General features: G+C 42.0%; 1 protein-coding gene across 1 annotated transcript; it reads right to left on the bottom strand.

The window, feature by feature from the left end:
• Window positions 1-4,329: 4,329 nt before the first annotated feature.
• Window positions 4,330-13,834, bottom strand: LOC126481521 (uncharacterized). Its single transcript, XM_050105324.1, has 2 exons — window positions 13,698-13,834; window positions 4,330-4,876 (listed from the first exon to the last, which is right to left on the bottom strand). Exons 1-2 carry the CDS (start codon window positions 13,755-13,757, stop codon window positions 4,418-4,420), a joined length of 519 nt encoding a protein of 172 aa, XP_049961281.1. The 5' UTR covers window positions 13,758-13,834; the 3' UTR covers window positions 4,330-4,417.
• Between the last annotated feature and the right edge of the window lie 3,344 nt (window positions 13,835-17,178).

Below are 17,178 nucleotides of genomic sequence, written 5' to 3'. Positions count from 1 at the left end.
ATACCACAGTTCATCAAGAGTAGTGACTTCCGTATGGCGACGACCCAGTTGCTCGGCCACCATTGACCAGACGTTTTCAATTGGTGAGAGATCTGGAGAATGCGCTGGCCAGAGCGGCAGTCGAACATTTTCTGTATCCAGAAAGGCCTGTACAGGACCAGCAACATGCAGTCGTGCATTATCCTGCTGAAATGTATGGTTTCGCAGGGTTCGAATGAAGGGTAGAGCCAAGGGTCGTAACACATCTGAAATGTAACGTCCACTGTTCAAAGTACCGTCAACGCGAACAAGAGGTAACCGAGACGTGTCACCAATGGCACTCCATACCATCACTCCGGGTGATACGCCAGTATGGCGATGACGAATACACGCTCCCAATGTGCATTCACCGCGATGTCGCCAAACACGGATGCGACCATTATGATGCTGTAAACAGAATCTGGATCATCCGAAAAAATGACGTTTTGCCATTCGTGCACCCAGATTCGTCGTTGAGTACACCATCGCAGGCGCTCCTGTCTGTGATGCAGCGTCAAGGGTAACCGCAGCCATGGCCTACGAGCTGATAGTCCATGCTGCTGCAAACGTCGTCGAACTGTTCGTGCAGATGGTTGTTGTCTTGCAAACGTTCCCATCTGTCGACTCAGGGATCAAGACGTGGCTGCACGATCCGTTACAGCCATGCGGATAAGATGCCAGTCATCTCGACTGCTAGTGATACGAGGCTGTTGGGATCCAGCACGGCGATCCGTATTACCCTCCTGAACGCACCGACTTTATCTTCGTGGTGTAGCAATTTTAATGGCCAGTAGTGTATATTGATGAAGGTATTACAGAATTAAAAGACTTATTAGCCTGTGATAGGCTAGCAAGCTCGAGACAAATTGATAGGTGGTAGACTTTCGGTTATGATGTATGAACCTAAGTACGAGTGAAAAATTTTCCAATATTATCTACTTCAACTAAAAATTATTCAAATATGGGAAAGCTCTTATGACTTATCAGAAATCGTTCTTATGAAAATATTTTGAAACGTCATCTGTCAGTATATACTATTTATGTATGAAAGTGTCATTTGAACCAAATGGAACACTGTTTCACAAATTAAATACATTTACCCACTATATCAGAAAACTAAGGTGAAACATTTAAGAAAAAAACTATTATATACCTACTGTCAAGGAAATTTTGCTGCTCTCAAATAACAGGCCATTTGAAACAATTTTGAGCATGACCAACAACAGCGAGGGTGAAATTAAAAAAAAAAAGAAAATTTGTCAATGTGTGAGCAGGACTTGCGCTGAGGGTTGCGCACGAATTTAAGTGTGTATACAGACAGTTCATCCATTGTGGAAATCGAGGCTCTCCACAATTTTTGCCGGTCATCGACGTTAATAGTGGCAAGTCGTCGCTCTCAGGGATTCCAAGTCTTTCGAGAATGTTTCCATTTTAAGCTTTAAGTCGGGTAACAAACGATAAAATTTTTTCGTATAATCACAAATTAGCAATTTCGGATTTTTTTCTCTTTACTTGTACTGTCAAACCTTTCTTCTTGCCAAATTTCGTGATTTTAGTCCAACGGGAAGTACCCTTTAGATTTTGATGAGTGGGGTTGCGAGTATCGACATATGTGACATAAATGGCCATATCTTTTGATTACATTGCCTTAGAAGCTAACATTTATTATACCGCAAGGGAATCATAGTCCACAACATGTGACATTTTATTTCAACATCGTACGTCTACCAATTCCTGAGAAAAAAAATTTGAACCGTCGGACAGACAGGCAAAGGAACAAAAAAGTGATCATATCGGGGTTCCCTTTTTACAGACTGAGATACGGGACCGTAAAAAAGTGAGAATACTTTCCAAACGCTAATTAAATAAGTCAGAATTTAATGTTTGGAGTTTCATGATCATGTTCATGTTTTCAAGTAAATATTTGCAATAATTTGATAACACAAACACAGGTTAGGTCGTTAGAAAGCGCAGCATTTTGCTTTATTAAGCACGAGACCCGTAAGTTCGGTTCTAACGACATTGGGCAAAATAGTGTTATTGCGAAGTGTATCGTGCGTCTTTAATTGTTTTGCATTACTCATATGCTTCATTGTTTCAATATTTATTCCATGACTAATGGCATACTCTCACCGATACAAAACATGCCACAAGCCACTCATTGTTAGACAAAGTTACTCGTTTATAATTGATAAGTGTTGGTCGCCCGTAATTAATTTTCATAGCCTTTTGTGTTTGATGAACCTGAATACTGCTGAAGTTATATATATTTTTCCGAGGTATTATTTGGACCGTTGATTGTTCGCACTTGAAGTGGTGATTGCTCAGGTGAAGTTAGCAGCTAATTTATTAATAGTACGTAATTTCTTTCCTCACCCGCGCGCGCGCGCCCACACACACACACACACACACACACACACACACACACACACACACACATATATATATATATATATATATATATATATATATATATTCTCGGTTCATCGTGTAACCACCAACTAATACGAATATATATATATATATATATATATATATATATATATATATATATATATATGAGAAACTGAGGAATTGCATGTATTTATTCGTATTAGTTGGTGGTTACACGATAAACCGAGAAATACCAGCCATATCTATAATACCAGGCCGGCTGGTGTGGCCGAGCGGCTCTAGGCGCGTCAGTCTGGTACCGCGCGATCGCCTCGGGCATGGATGTGTGTCATGTCGTTAGGTTAGTTAGGTTTAAGTAGTTGTAAGTTCTAGGGGACTGATGACCTCAGATGTTAAGTCCCATAGTGCTCAGAGCCATTTGAACCATTTTTTGTGATTTCAGATTCTCACTAACGGAAACTGTCTACATGTAAACAGCGATGAGTGCCGAAAACATGGTTGCCAGTATTAGTAACGCATGCGGTGTTCATGCCAAGAACATACTTTTCAGTGGTGATGTATAGAAATTCGTGGATGACTCTGGATAAGGCCCTGACGCAAATGCGCTACAGAAGTTGGTGCTAATCAGGTAAACTGCAAATAATTATTCAAGCAAGTAACAATGTTGTGTCCCTTATTAGAGTTTACGTGAATTTAGGCGGCAGTGTGATAACAAAAATGTTAAGGACCACCGTTTAAAGTGGCGGCAATAAAATTAGTTTTATATTGTGCTGAATCATATATTTTTTGAGGTTTGTACCCGCAATTACTGAAAACATTGGTAATACAGATCTTAGTACCATAAACTGAAACAATATGCACATTTTAAATTTGTATTTTTGCAAAGTTTCAGATTAATATTTCATAAACGCCCACACCGAGTAAACAGTGGTAAGTTAGTGCTAACCCAGGCACTCAGTGCGCAGGTAAACAGTATAAAGTACCCACTGATGTATTTTTAAGAAGAAATTTTGGACAGAATTTATGATTTTAAAAATATCGTTACTCTAGAAAAATTTGAATATAGTGACTTACCTGAATAAAAAAGTTACAGTGGATGTACTTGAAATATCTTATTGACGAGATTTTATTGTAACTTCTCTGCGCAGTTTCTCAAAACAACCGGCTTGTTCCACTGTATGCAGCCAAGGTCTTTGTAAAGGATGGGAATCAATGGGTTTAAGAGACCATAGCGACCAAGACAAGAAGACATTGTTGTTCAAACAACTCAGTCACGATAATGTGCGCATGGAAGCTCGAGTTAGAAAAAAAATGTTGCTATAGTTAGTACTCATTTAATGTTAGAAATCAATAACTGTACGGTGGAACGTATTGAAACAAAATTCGGATTAAAGAAGGAGAAAATGTTGGTTGAAATCTTTGGGTTCATTTGAGTAGTAGTTGCATTCTTGAGATATGTAATACATGTTTAACAACTGGTTTGAATGATTCGTAGAAGGGATGGTAAACACTTACCGGTGAAGCTTCGGAATTAGTTAATGGCTCAAATGGCTCTGAGCACTATGGGACTCAACTGCTGTGGTCATCAGTCCCCTAGAACTTAGAACTACTTAAACCTAACTAACCTAAGGACAACACACACATCCATGCCCGAGGCAGGATTCGAACCTGCTACCGTACCAGTCGCACGGTTCCGGACTGCGCGCCTAGAACCGCGAGACCACCGCGGCCGGCTCGGAATTAGTTATGCTTTTGTAATCTGTGTGGTAAAAAATATTACTATTATGGTAAAATACAACTTGGAAAGTAGAAAAATTTTGTTAGTATTTTGAAACCATATTATTTACATACTATGTACAAATACTGATAGCGTATTAGTTTCGTCTCTCAGACTTAAGACTACGAGTTATAGGTACATTACATTACACGACGTATTTATTTAAGAAGTATTCGAGAGTAAAACATTGAACTTTGGCAGGTGAAATTGATCTGTGAAATTCTTCCATCAGCCTATCACGTGCCCGAAGAATGTTGGCCAAGCGCTGAATACCCTAAGGCCATTGGACAAGACCCTGCCACCAGTCGTCGCCGCACTCTCTATTGAATCGGCGATGGGGTCAACATTACCCTTGACGAGATTTTCGACGGCCGACGAAAAGCGATCCCTCTCAGCGTTGATGGTGTTCGGGATGACGGAGATCAGGGCAGCGAGTGGGTTGTTGGCAAGTTGGTTGTTTGCAAGTGGGTTGTTGGCACTGTTACTACTGCCGGTGAGTCCGCTGATGATGGCGGAAGCTAACAAGCTGTTAGCGTATTCACGAGGAATTATTATAGCTATAGGGTCTGTCGCTCCCGAGGAGTCGGTGTTTGATGCCGAGTTTGACACGTTTCCAGGGGACGAAGAGGCAGAGCCGCTATTCGCCTTCTGGTTGTCTGTGGTTCCGCTCTGCGGCCGAGGAGCAGCCTGAGAAAGCAAAGAAAATTTCTCAGCATTATATTATATTGGCCACATTTCAATTGTTAGAATTTTAATTTCTTAATTTTTTATTTTATAAAACTGTATTTTCGTTTACTCGAGTAACCGTCTTTGTAGTAGAGGTCGTTCATATTTGATAGTGCAACACACACTACCGGAAGATAGCCAATTCGAATTCCTGGTAGACTGTCGGAACGACAGAGTCAGCAACAAAAAAGTCAAAACAACCTTCGGTGAAATTAAAAGCAAGGGTGGTAACATTAAGAGTGCAATGCAGAGGACAGAGCGGCTAGGTGGAAAGACTACATTAAGGACTTCCATGAGGGAGAAGATTTGCCCGATGTGACTGAAGAAGAGGCAGATGCCGATAGGGAAGAGATAGGGGAACCAGTATTAGAACAGAATTTATAAGATCTCTGGAAGACCTAACGTCAAATATGGCAGAAGGGATAGATAACATTCCATCAAAATTTCTGAAATCATTTGGGGAAGTGGCAACGAAACGACTGCTCATGTTGCTGCGCAAAATTGTATGAGTCTGTCGATATACGATCCGACTTTCTCAAAAGTATCATCCACACAATTACGAAGACCGCAAAGAACTGACAAGTGAAAGAATTACCGCACAATCAGCTCAACAACTCATGCATCGAAGTTTCTGACTAAGATAATATACAAGAGAATGGAAAAGAAAATTGAGGATCTATTAGATGACGATCACTTTGACTTTATGAAATGAAATGTAAAGGCATCAGAGAGGCAGTTCTGACGGTGCAGTTGATAAAGAAGCAAGACTGAAGAAAAATAAAGACACGCTCATGAGAGCTGTCGAACTGAAAAAAGCGTTCGACAATGTAACATCGCGCAAGATGTTCGTAATTCTTAGGAGACTAGGGAGTAAGCTGTAGGGTGAGACGAGTAATATAAGACATATACAAGAGCCAAAAAGGAAGACCAGAATCGAAGTGTTCGGATTAAGAAGGTTGTATTGACAGGGATACAGTCTTTCGCCCCTACTGTTCGATCTAGTCATCGAAGAAGCAATGATGGAAATAAAAGAAAGGTCCAAGAGTGGAAATAAAACTCTAGGTGAAAGGGTTTCAATGATACGATTCGCTAATGGCATTGCCATCCTCGGTGAAAGGGAAGAAGCATTACAGGATCTCCTGAATGGAATGAACACTCTAATGGGTACATAATATGGATTGGGAGTAAATCGAAGAAAGACGAAAGTAATGAGAAGTGGCGTATATGAGAACAGCGAGAAACTCAACATCAGCATTGATGGTCACGAAGCAGGTGAAGTCAAGGAAATCTGTCACCTAGGCAGCAAAATAACTAATGACAGACGGAGCAAGGAGGACATCAGAAGCAGACTAGCACTGCCAAAAAGAGCAATCCTGGCCGTTCTGAGAATGTACGTTTGGAGCACAGCAGGTTGAATGGTACAGAAATGTGGACTGTTGTAAAACTGGAACAGAAGGGAATCGAAGAATTTCAGATGTGGTGCTACAGAAGAATGTTAAAAATTTGTTGGACTGGTGAGGTAAGGAGTGAGGAGGGGAAGGTCTGCGCAGAAACATGGAGGAAAGCAATATATGGCGAACACTGAGAAGGGAGAAGATGATAGGATATCTGTTAAGACATTAGGAATAATTTCAGTGATACCAGAGGATTGCAGAGGGTAAAAATTGTAGAGAAAACCAGAGGTTGGAACACATCCAGCCAATAATTGAGGACGTTGGTGGCAAGTGCTACTCTGAGAAGACGAGGTTGGTACAGGAAAGGAATTCCTGGAGGGGGGGGGGATCAAACCAGAAAAAAAGTACTGTCCATGCACTGCATAATCCTAATTTAAAAGCTTCTTTCTCCATGTATTAGTTACGTTGCAGCACTTTTCACTATTTTCACGATTTTTAGAGGAGAGATGTCACATGTGTGTCTCAACACGTTTACGCACACACATAAAATTGGCTAGGTGCGAGTAGGACTGCACACTGAAGCTCAATTATGTATACAGACATTTCATCCATTCCAGAAATAGAGGCTCTGAACGATTTTTGCGTGTTATCGACATTAATACTACACTACTGGCCATGATAATCGCTACACCAAGAAGAAATGCAGATGATAACCGAGTATTCATTGGACAAATATATTATACTAGAAATGACATGTGATTATATTTTCACACAATTTGGGTGCATAGATCCTGAGATATCAGTACCCAGAACAACCACCTCTGGCCGTAATAACGGCCTTGATACGCCTGGACATTGAGTCAAACAGAGCTTGGATGGCGTGTACATGTACAGCTGCCCATGCAGCTTCAACACGAGTAGCGACCGGCGTATTGTGACGAGTCAGTTGCTCGTCCACCATTGACCAGACGTTTTCAGTTGGTGAGAGATCTGGAGAATGTGCTGGCCAGGAAAGCAGTCGAACATTTTCTGTATCCAGAAAGTCCTGTACACGACCTGCAGCATGCGGTCGCGTATTATCCTGCTGAAATGTAGAGTTTCGCAGGGATCGAATGAAGGGTAGAGCCACGGGTCGTAACACATCTGAAATGTAACGTCCACTGTTCAAAGTACCGTCAATGCGAACAAGAGGTGACCGAGACGTGTAACCAATACCACCCCATACCATCACGCCAGGTGATACGGCAGTATGGCGACGACGAATACACGCTTCCAACGTGCGTTCACCGCGATGTCGACAAACTCGGATGCGACCATTATGATGCTGTAAACAGAACCTGGATTCATCCGACAAAATGACGGTTTGCCATTCGCGCACCCAGGTTCGTCGTTGAGTACACCATCGCAGGCGCTCTGTGATGCAGCGTCAAGGGTAACCGCAGCCATGGTCTCCAAGCTGATAGTCCATGCTGTTGCAAATGTCGTCGAACTGTTCGTACAAATGGTTGTTATCTTGAAAACGTCCGTATCTGTTGACTCAGGGATCGAGACGTGGCTGCACTATCCTTTACAGCCATGCGGATAAGATGCCTGTCATCCCGACTGCTAGTGATACGAGGCGGTTGGGATCCAGCACGGCGTTCCATATTACCCTCCTGAACCCACCTATTCCATATTCTGCTAACAGTCATTGGATCTCGACCAACGCGAGCAGCAATGTCGCGATACGATAAACCGTAATCGCAATAGGCTACAATCCGACCTTTATCAAAGTCGGAAACGTGATGGTAAGCATTTCTCCTCCTCTCACGAGGCGTAACAACAACGTTTCACCAGGCAACGCCGATAAACTGCTGTTTGAGAAATCGGTTGGAAACTTTCCTCATGTCAGCACGTTGTAGGTGTCGCCACCGGCGCCAAACTTGTGTGAATGGTCTGAAAAGCTAATCATCTGCATATCGCAGCATCTTCTTCCTGTCGGTTAAATTTCACGTTTTTAGTACGCCATCTTCGTGGTGTAGCAGTTTTAATGGCCAGTAGTGTAAAAAGTTATCAGTCCCAGGGATTCCAAGACTTCCGTGAATGTTTTCATTTCAAGTTTGAAGTCGAATAACAAATGTCAAAGGAAATATTTTTTCGTGTGATATAATTACGGATTAAAAACTTCCTTTTTTTCTTTTTCTTTAATAGTATTCCGAAACCTTTTTTCCTGCCAAATTTCGTGAATCTACGACAAGGGGAAGCAGCTATAGATTTTAATGGGTGAGTTTTCGAGTGTAGAAATTTATGACGTAAATGGCCAGAACTTTTGGCTGCATTGTTTATTGTACCGAAAGAAAAGCATAGACCTAAGATAGTGTCATAACTTTCAGCTTTATGCGTCTACCCGTTTCCGGTAAAAAGAGGTCTTAATAGCCGGATGGGCAGACGGACGGACGGCGTGATATGAAAAACATATTTAGTGAGATATAATTAGAAATTCAGAATTTTCAGATTTTTTCCTGTGGGTGTAGTATGAAATACTGCTTCTTGGTAAATTTCATGACTATGTCAACCCTTTAGGTTCTGATGACTGAGTTTGGGAACACAAAATATGTGACGTAAACTGCCGTATCTTTTGATTGCATTGACTTACAAGCTTCACTTTTTCCATCACAAAGGGACCGTAGACCTTAATATGTGACACAAATTTCAACTTCATGCGACTACCCGTTCCTGAGAAAATCAGACACATAGACAGAAGGACAACAAAGTGATACTATAAGGGTTCCGTTTTTACCGGCTGACGCACGGAACTCTAGAAAAGAGCTCACCTCAAACTAAGGTGTTAAGCTGTATTGTAAAAAATGAGAACGATCTTTTCTAAAGACATGATCAGAAACGTATTATCATAGAGCACTAAAACGCTGAGTCGATGACATCAGCGTTTTATTTACTGAGTAATTTGTGTACTGTTACGAGCTTCATACTGAGTTAGTGGACATCGTGAACATGCGAGGGCGGTGACAATGAGCACAATTTGTGTAATTAACTTGTAACTGATTGAATTTCAGCAACGTCGTACCATTTATTCAGGCTGTGGGAGGTAGGATAGATCCTCCGAAAAAAATTTAAAAGCTCAGGTTCCTCGTCTCACAAACCAAATTATTTGTTAGCTACATTTGTTGATGTGATACAGTGCCCTATGTTTCCACACTAGAAAAAAAAGAAACACTTGTCAAGAATGCTGCTTTATAAAACCATTCAATTTTCGAGCAATGGTTAAGTTAGCAAAATCTATCAGCTCTGTCCTGTTGAATGATAAACCTTGTCATGTCCCTTCGACTGGCTCGTTCATCGTACTTTTATCAGCAAGATTTATTTACAAACGTGAACTGTCTTGACGGTGTTAGACGGCTCTCCAGGAATGTCATAGTCTGTCGCAAAGATTTCTTTCCCTGTCCTAAGGTCCGTCACAGAGACTCTCTACATCGCCTAGACAACCGCTTCAGAAGAGCACCCACTGCACGGCGACTAGCGACAAATTAGGACTAATGCTGTATGTAGAGCGTCAGCGAGAACCACCAAGGTTTGCTGGAAGCTGGGAAACAAGTAAGTGCGCCATTCACTAGGCTTCCTCATACACCTTGTCACTTACCCCTCGATGTTGCAGCGAAAAATGGAACGGGAGAATAAATGGGATTAGTTAACCATGGCGGAAGTTTTTACCTTGGAGTCTGTAACAGTCATTTGTGAATTTAGCAGTAACTACTGGAATGTGTGAATCAGTGACACACAGCACTGACTTCATGCGTCATGAGGAACAATAGCTTGCAGTTCCCTATACATCTAAAATACTAGCCACTGCAGAATAGTTTCAGAAGGATATCCGGACTGTTCTGTTACCTTTTTTACAACGCCATAGGTATACGTTTTTCCAGAAACATTTTCCATGAACATACTCCTCGCAGTGCCCAAAGTCATTTTCAAGAAATCTGACCAGTACTATCACCAGGTATGTCCACCACCATGTCTGCAATAATAGAGTCCTCGTCTGGTTTGGTCTATGGAACACTAATTTTGAAACATTCTCTCTCAAGATTACATTCGTCATGAAACACGACTGAAAGTCTGCACTCCAGCTACAGTGTGCTGTACTAGCTAATGGAGTTGTTGGCCAAAATAACTTATACGTATGTTTTTTATCTGATTACTATCATATGCTGTATACAAGCTGTATGAATTTAAAAGTAAAATTCGTTCCTTTCCCACTACACTGTCTCACAACTACTGAAATAAGTCTAGCTCAAATATAATCAATCTTGCTACTGTTCATCATTTTCTCCAATGTCGACTGTGTTCAGCTTCCTGCACTGAAGATGGAATTCAGCAAGGAGAAGAAAATGCTTTGGAAGTGGCTAAGTTTTGGGCAAAAGTAATATAGTCGCAACTGTGTGCAATATGTTCACATATCTGCCAAAACATTACGACCACTGCCCACCGCGACTTTAAATGGTGCCTGGTGACGTTTTGGGTACGTGACGCGGTAACAGATGTATGCAAGCGGAGCAAACACGGTTGGGGGGTCTCCCTAGTGAAGCTATTATTATTATTATTATTATTATTATTATGCAGAGCCTGTGAACGAGTATCTCGAAAACAGCGAAGCCAGTCGAATGTCCACGTGCTACTATCGTGAGAATCTACGGAAAGAGGTAGAAGCATAGTGAAACTACCACTAGACGCTAAATTGTTGGACGTCCACGGCTATTAAGAGAATGTGGGGTTCAGAGACTTGTCTGATCTGTAAAGTGGGATAGATGGTGATCTGTCATGTATGCCAAAAAGAGTACAATGCTGGTGCACGCACAAGTATTGCCGAGCTCGTCGTTCGTCGTGCATTGTTGAACGTGGAACTCCGCAGCCAACCAGCTCTGCGTGCTCACGTGTTGACCCAACGACATCTTAAATAACGATTTCAGTTGGCACGAGACCATCAGGTTCCCAACGTTGATCAGTGGAAAAGGCCAGCTCTTAGGTTGAATCACATTTTTGCTACACTACTTTGATGGTCGTCTCCGCAAATGGCATCATCGAGGTGAACGGCGGCTCGAAACGTTCAGCGCGTCTCACACACAAGCTAGTGGGAGCAAAATTATACTGTGGGGGACGTTCTCTTGTGCGCTTGTATGTGATCTGTGGTAACAATCGAAGACACCCTGACAGCTGTGAACTACTTGCATCCGTTCATACTTGATACTTTGCCGATGGCGATGTTCAAATGGCTCTGAGCACTATGGGTATTAACTTCTGATGTCATTAGTCCCTTAGAACTTAGATCCACTTGAACCTAAGTAACGTAAGGACATCACACACATCCATGCCCGAGGCAGGATTCGAACCTGCGACCGTAGCGGTCGCACGGTTCCAGACTGTAGCGCCTAGAACCGGATGGCGATGTCATCTTTCAGTAGTAGACCTATAACTGTCCATGTCTCGGAGCCAGAACCGTGCTACAACGGTTTGAGAAGTGTTATAGTGAACTCATGTTGATGTCTCGACGACCAAATTCGCCTGATGTAAGTCCTACGAAACCCATTTGTGTCGCTATCTGGCGATATCAGCACGTACGCAAATCAGCGGTCCGTTATTTACGCAAATTTGGCTGGATTGAAGAGTTTTTAGCAAACAGAACGCAGCATGTTATTCTCAATGGAGAGACGTCTACAGACGTTAAAGTAACCTCTGGGATGCCACAGGGTAGTGTTATAGGTCCATTGCTTTCCACAATATATATAAATGACCTAGCATATAGTGTCGGAAGTTCCATGCGGCTTTTCGCGGATGATGCTGTAGGATACAGAGAAGTTGCGGCATTAGAAAATTGCAGCGAAATGCAGGAAGATCTGCAGCGGATAGACACTTGATTCAGGGAGTGGCAACTGACCCTTAACATAGACAAATGTGATGTATTGCGAATACATTGAAAGAAGGATCCTTTATTGTATGATTATATGATAGCGGAACAAACATTGGTAGCAGTTACTTCTGTAAAATATCTGGGAGTATGCGTACGGAACGATTTGAAGTGGAATGATCAGATAAAAATTGTTGGTAAGGCTGGTGCCACGTTGAGATTCATTGGGAGAGTCCCTAGAAAATGAAGTCCGTAAACAAAGGAGGTGGCTTACAAAACACTCGTTCGACCTATACGTGAGTATTGCTCATCACTGTGGGATCTGTACCAGGTCGGGTTGACAGAGCAGGTAGAGAAGATCCAAAGAAGAGCGGCGCGTTTCGTCACAGGGTTATTTGATAAGCGTGATAGCGTTACGGAGATGTTTAGCAAACTCAAGTGGCAGACTCTGCGAGAGAGGCGCTCTGTATCGCGGTGTAGCTTGCTGTCCAGGTTTCGAGAGGGTGCGTCTCTGGATGAGGTATCGAATATATTGCTTACCCCTACTTATAACTCCCGAGCAGATCACGAATGTAAAATAAGAGAGATTCGAGTGCGCACGGAGGCTTTCCGGCAGTCGTTCTTCCCGCGAACCATACGCGACTGGAACAGGAAAGGGATCTGGCACGTGACGTGCCCTCCGCCACACACCGTTGTATGGCTTGCGGAGTATAAATGTAGATGTAGATGAAATTTCATGACCTATGTGTAGGCATCTAATGCCACACACCACCACAAATCTACCAACAATAGTCGGATACCTGATAAGCAGAATCAGTGACGTATTTCGTTCCAAAGTCGAACAAACAGGCTATTCAGCCGGTAGTCAAAATGTTTTCGTTCATCAGTGTACGTTTCTGACAGAATTACAAATCAATGTTAGTTAACACAACTATTGTCATGTGTTTGTCCTGCGATATTTATTGATCTGCATCTTTTACTTTCTATTTTTTTTGCTTTTTTTTTTAGATTCACCTGAACGGAATGTTGTTATTCAACTTGGCCAAGTCTCGATGTCATCCTAAGATACCATGAAGCTCCGTGCACTGCTACAGTTCTAGTAGGGGTTATATTTCAAGGCTGTGTACAAAAGGAATCATAAAAAGATTAAGATGCGGAAAAGCTATCCCAGCCTGAAGATTTGAACACCAGTGTGCTGCACCAGGCATGGACGTATTTGGTATAGTAGGCCAGTGCCTTCCTACGATCTTCAATTTGACAGTTTAAGATGGACTCTAAACCGCGGAGGAAACGGGCGTTTTTGACACAGGCGAAATCGGAACAAGAAGTTGTGACAGAAAAATCCTAACAAGCGTTACAAACTCTTCTTCGAAGATTATACCTTTGCTACCAGAAGCCTGATGGGATAAGAATTGAAAGCAACCTCACACATATCCCGTAAAACATAGGAACACAGTTATTTGGTCTACATCAGATCGTCCAGCGTCCTTACCTGTGAAATAGCAATGAGAGTGGCGATGAACAACGTTACAAAGCGTGCCATGGTTTTCATATGGCTCGCACTTGTCTACAGAGGGACTGCGTCTTCCTTAGCTGCTGGCTGTCTTCTTTATATCCAGTTCACGGACACGATCGTGTGGCTCCAGGTGCATGTATTGTTACCATGATAAAGGGAACAGACGCGCAATGTTGACGTACTTGGCGCTCTGTTGTTTGATCAGCAGCCTGCAGCGTCCTTTTCGCTTGATTGCACAGTGCGTGGGGCGCTGTTTTAGGAGCAGTAATTCTCCATTATCCAAGTCGGTTGAAAGCAACGCTTCGGCTCAATGCACACAACAAAATACCGAGTACAGGAGGGTGTACTCGAGCGTGGGCGTGTAGTGCAACCAACACCAAGACAGTTACACTTTCTCTCCTGCCGCTCAGTTTACAGGTAATCATGTGTTATATGTATTCTATGAACATTAAATTCGATATTTAGGAACATTATTGTCAATGTAATTTGTGTGTTTCTCAAGCTGAAACTGTGTGTTTGAATGGATTGTTTTGTATCTGTTTCATGTCGTGGGAGAATGCAGTAACACGACGACGGCAACATTTTTGGCACTAAGCAGAGGACTGTCTGCTGTTGTTCATCTGGCTAAAGCCATCATGCGGTGGAAGATCTTGTCGGCTTGTGTTACCGGCCTTTCATTTACATAAAATAAATTATTTCAGGATACGTAGCAAAACTTTGACTATCAGTGTTGTTCAAATAGAGCGCATCGATGGAAGTGAAAAATTGTTTAATTATCCACAAAGATTTCTTAACTGAATTTTAAGTGCATCTTATCTCCTCAGGAGAAGACTGCTCTTTTTCATGATTGAGTTTTGTTGAGAATGCTAGAATTAAGTTTGAAGTGCATCATACATCGATTTTAATGGACAATAGCAGAGATAATCGGGATCATAGTCTAATATTTTTATTACCCAAACAGATAGCAGCGCTCTAAGCGGCCGACAGGCAACACTTCTGAATACGATATCGGATGAGTGTGAATACTAACGTTGATACTGATTTGTAACGTAGATTATACAATGGGGAGTGTATGTAGTGTTTTAATTTCCGAAGGAGGTACGAAACGGTGTGTTACAGGTCATTTTATTTACGAGTCTGCCGTAACGTACAGATATTTCTGAACAATATTGTTTCCTTTAATAACAAGAAAATGCTAGTAAACACCAGAAGACCTGAATTTTTACAGAAAGACGTCGTATAACTACCCAATACAGCAGAATTTTGCTCGCTGCACTTTCATTCAAAATGGTTCAAATGGCTCTGAGCACTATGGGACTTAACATCTGAGGTCATCAGTCCCCTGGACTTAGAACTACTTAAACCTAGCCGGCTGAAGTGGCTGTGCGGTTCTAGGCGCTGTGGTCTGGAACCACGAGCCCGCTACGGTCGCAGGTTCGAATCCTGCCTCGGACATTGATGTGTGTGATGTGCTTAGGTTAGTTAGGTTTAACTAGTTCTAAGTTCTAGGGGACTAATGACCTCAGAAGTTGAGTCCCATAGTGCTCAGAGTTATTTTTTTGAACTTAAACCTAACTAACCTGAGGACAACACACACATCCATGCCCGAGGCAGGATGCGAACCTGCGACCGTAGTAACAGCGCGGCTCCGGACTGAAGCGCCTAGAACCGCTCGGCCAGAACGGCCGGCGCACTTTCATTCAAATGAGTTGTTGTGGAACGTACGAAACCTATATGGAATCTAATACCTACATTATTTTACCAAGTAAGGCTCCACACCTGTAACTTGAGGGAAAACCACTCAGACATAATGATATAAATCGTCAAAAGCAATAACACTGTCTCCCAACGCAGAAAAAACCAATTCCACAATTGTTCTTACACCTGAGCTACAAACGGAAAGAATCTTCAACACGTTCGCTTTTGAAGCAAAAATGTGTAATTTGTAGCTTGTAATTACATTCACAAATATATTCGTGTATTAGGAAGTCGAGTGAAGCATACTAACGGGCGAATCCTTAGACCCCATAAAACATTAAGTGTGGAGGAAAGTGCCTACGATAATGACAACAGATAATAAAATACATGCTTATGATGCAGGAAATACATGTTTATATACTCTTCCTTTCAGCGGAGTAACCTGTAAATACCCAAATATTCGGAAGTATTTCCTTATTAATAAAACTAGTTTATGTCGCTGAATCAGTTTGATTTGGCTGTTTTTATGTGTATTTCACAATAATTCATGTTTCTTGGTATTGTACTATCGCTCGGAACGCAAAAATATATGAACTATTTCGTTAAGTAAGTATAAAATAATTATAAACAAAAATTTTCCTTGCGAAGCATGTGGCCGCCTGCTTTGTTATCGCTTGAAGCGCTAGTGTCGCTGCAGCTGTCGACCGGCAACAATTTTCGTGACTGTATGTATTAGACTGTGCCCCAGATGTCACTTTATGAAAAGCCACGGTACTGATGTTATGCGAATGACAGTATTTTTGTCTCTCTCTCTCTCTGCTTCCGAGCTTGCACAAAGTTAATTTAACCAATTCATAGAAGTGATTCAAATTAGTTGTGGTGTCCACTCAGTAAAAGATGTCTGAAACGGTCAAGCTGAATTATTATACGTACCTGAGTGAAAGTTTTCGTCACCTCGGTGTTAGGTACGACGTCTGTTAATGTCTAAAGAGGGGTACAGCGCCACAAGGGTTAAGGAGCTATTAAACAGCGGAACCGTATGCAAATGAACATGATTTTCCCATCTTATTTTCAAAATGTGGTTTGTATGTTAAAAAGTGACCTTAGCAGAAATCAAGTACTTGAGAACAGCAGACTTTAAAAGAATTCCGAGGCTAGGTGAGTATTACGAAGGCGCCTGTGAAAATGACTGTCTGTAGTGAACTCGTGGTCTTCCTTCCGTCCTTTTTTTTGCCTGTGAATATTGTTGGAACACATATCTGTGGTTGATATTTCGCGATTTCAGTTGAAAGTTCTTTTTGTCTATAAAAGTCGGTAAATTAGAGGAGCTAAGACTCTAAAAGACTGTGAGAAGATCTCGACATCCTCTAGCGGTTTGCAGTACAGCGTCAAAATTATTAGGCTGAATATATAGTCATACTTCTGTCGGCGAAGTCTCCTTAGACATTACACTTCAAGTACACCTTATACACATATCAAAAAAAGTTTTGCACCACATCGGTTCCGAGAGTTCCTGAACCTGTACAGAAAATGTGAATAGAGACCAACATTAACATCATTTCTGCCCTTTTTATTGCTCATGAAAACCACACATTGCATGTTGTACCGCCGTACAGCAAGACCACCGGTACCTCTAATACCCAGTACCACGTCTTCTTGCATTGATGCATACCTGTATTCATCGTGGCATACTATCCAAAAGTTCATCAAGGCACTGTTGGTCCAGATTGTCCCACTCCTCAAGGGCCATTTAGCGTAG

This window comes from Schistocerca serialis, chromosome 5 (genome assembly GCF_023864345.2).
Source record: "Schistocerca serialis cubense isolate TAMUIC-IGC-003099 chromosome 5, iqSchSeri2.2, whole genome shotgun sequence".
NCBI lineage: Eukaryota > Metazoa > Arthropoda > Insecta > Orthoptera > Acrididae > Schistocerca > Schistocerca serialis.
This window is presented reverse-complemented; position numbering and strand designations above follow the sequence as displayed.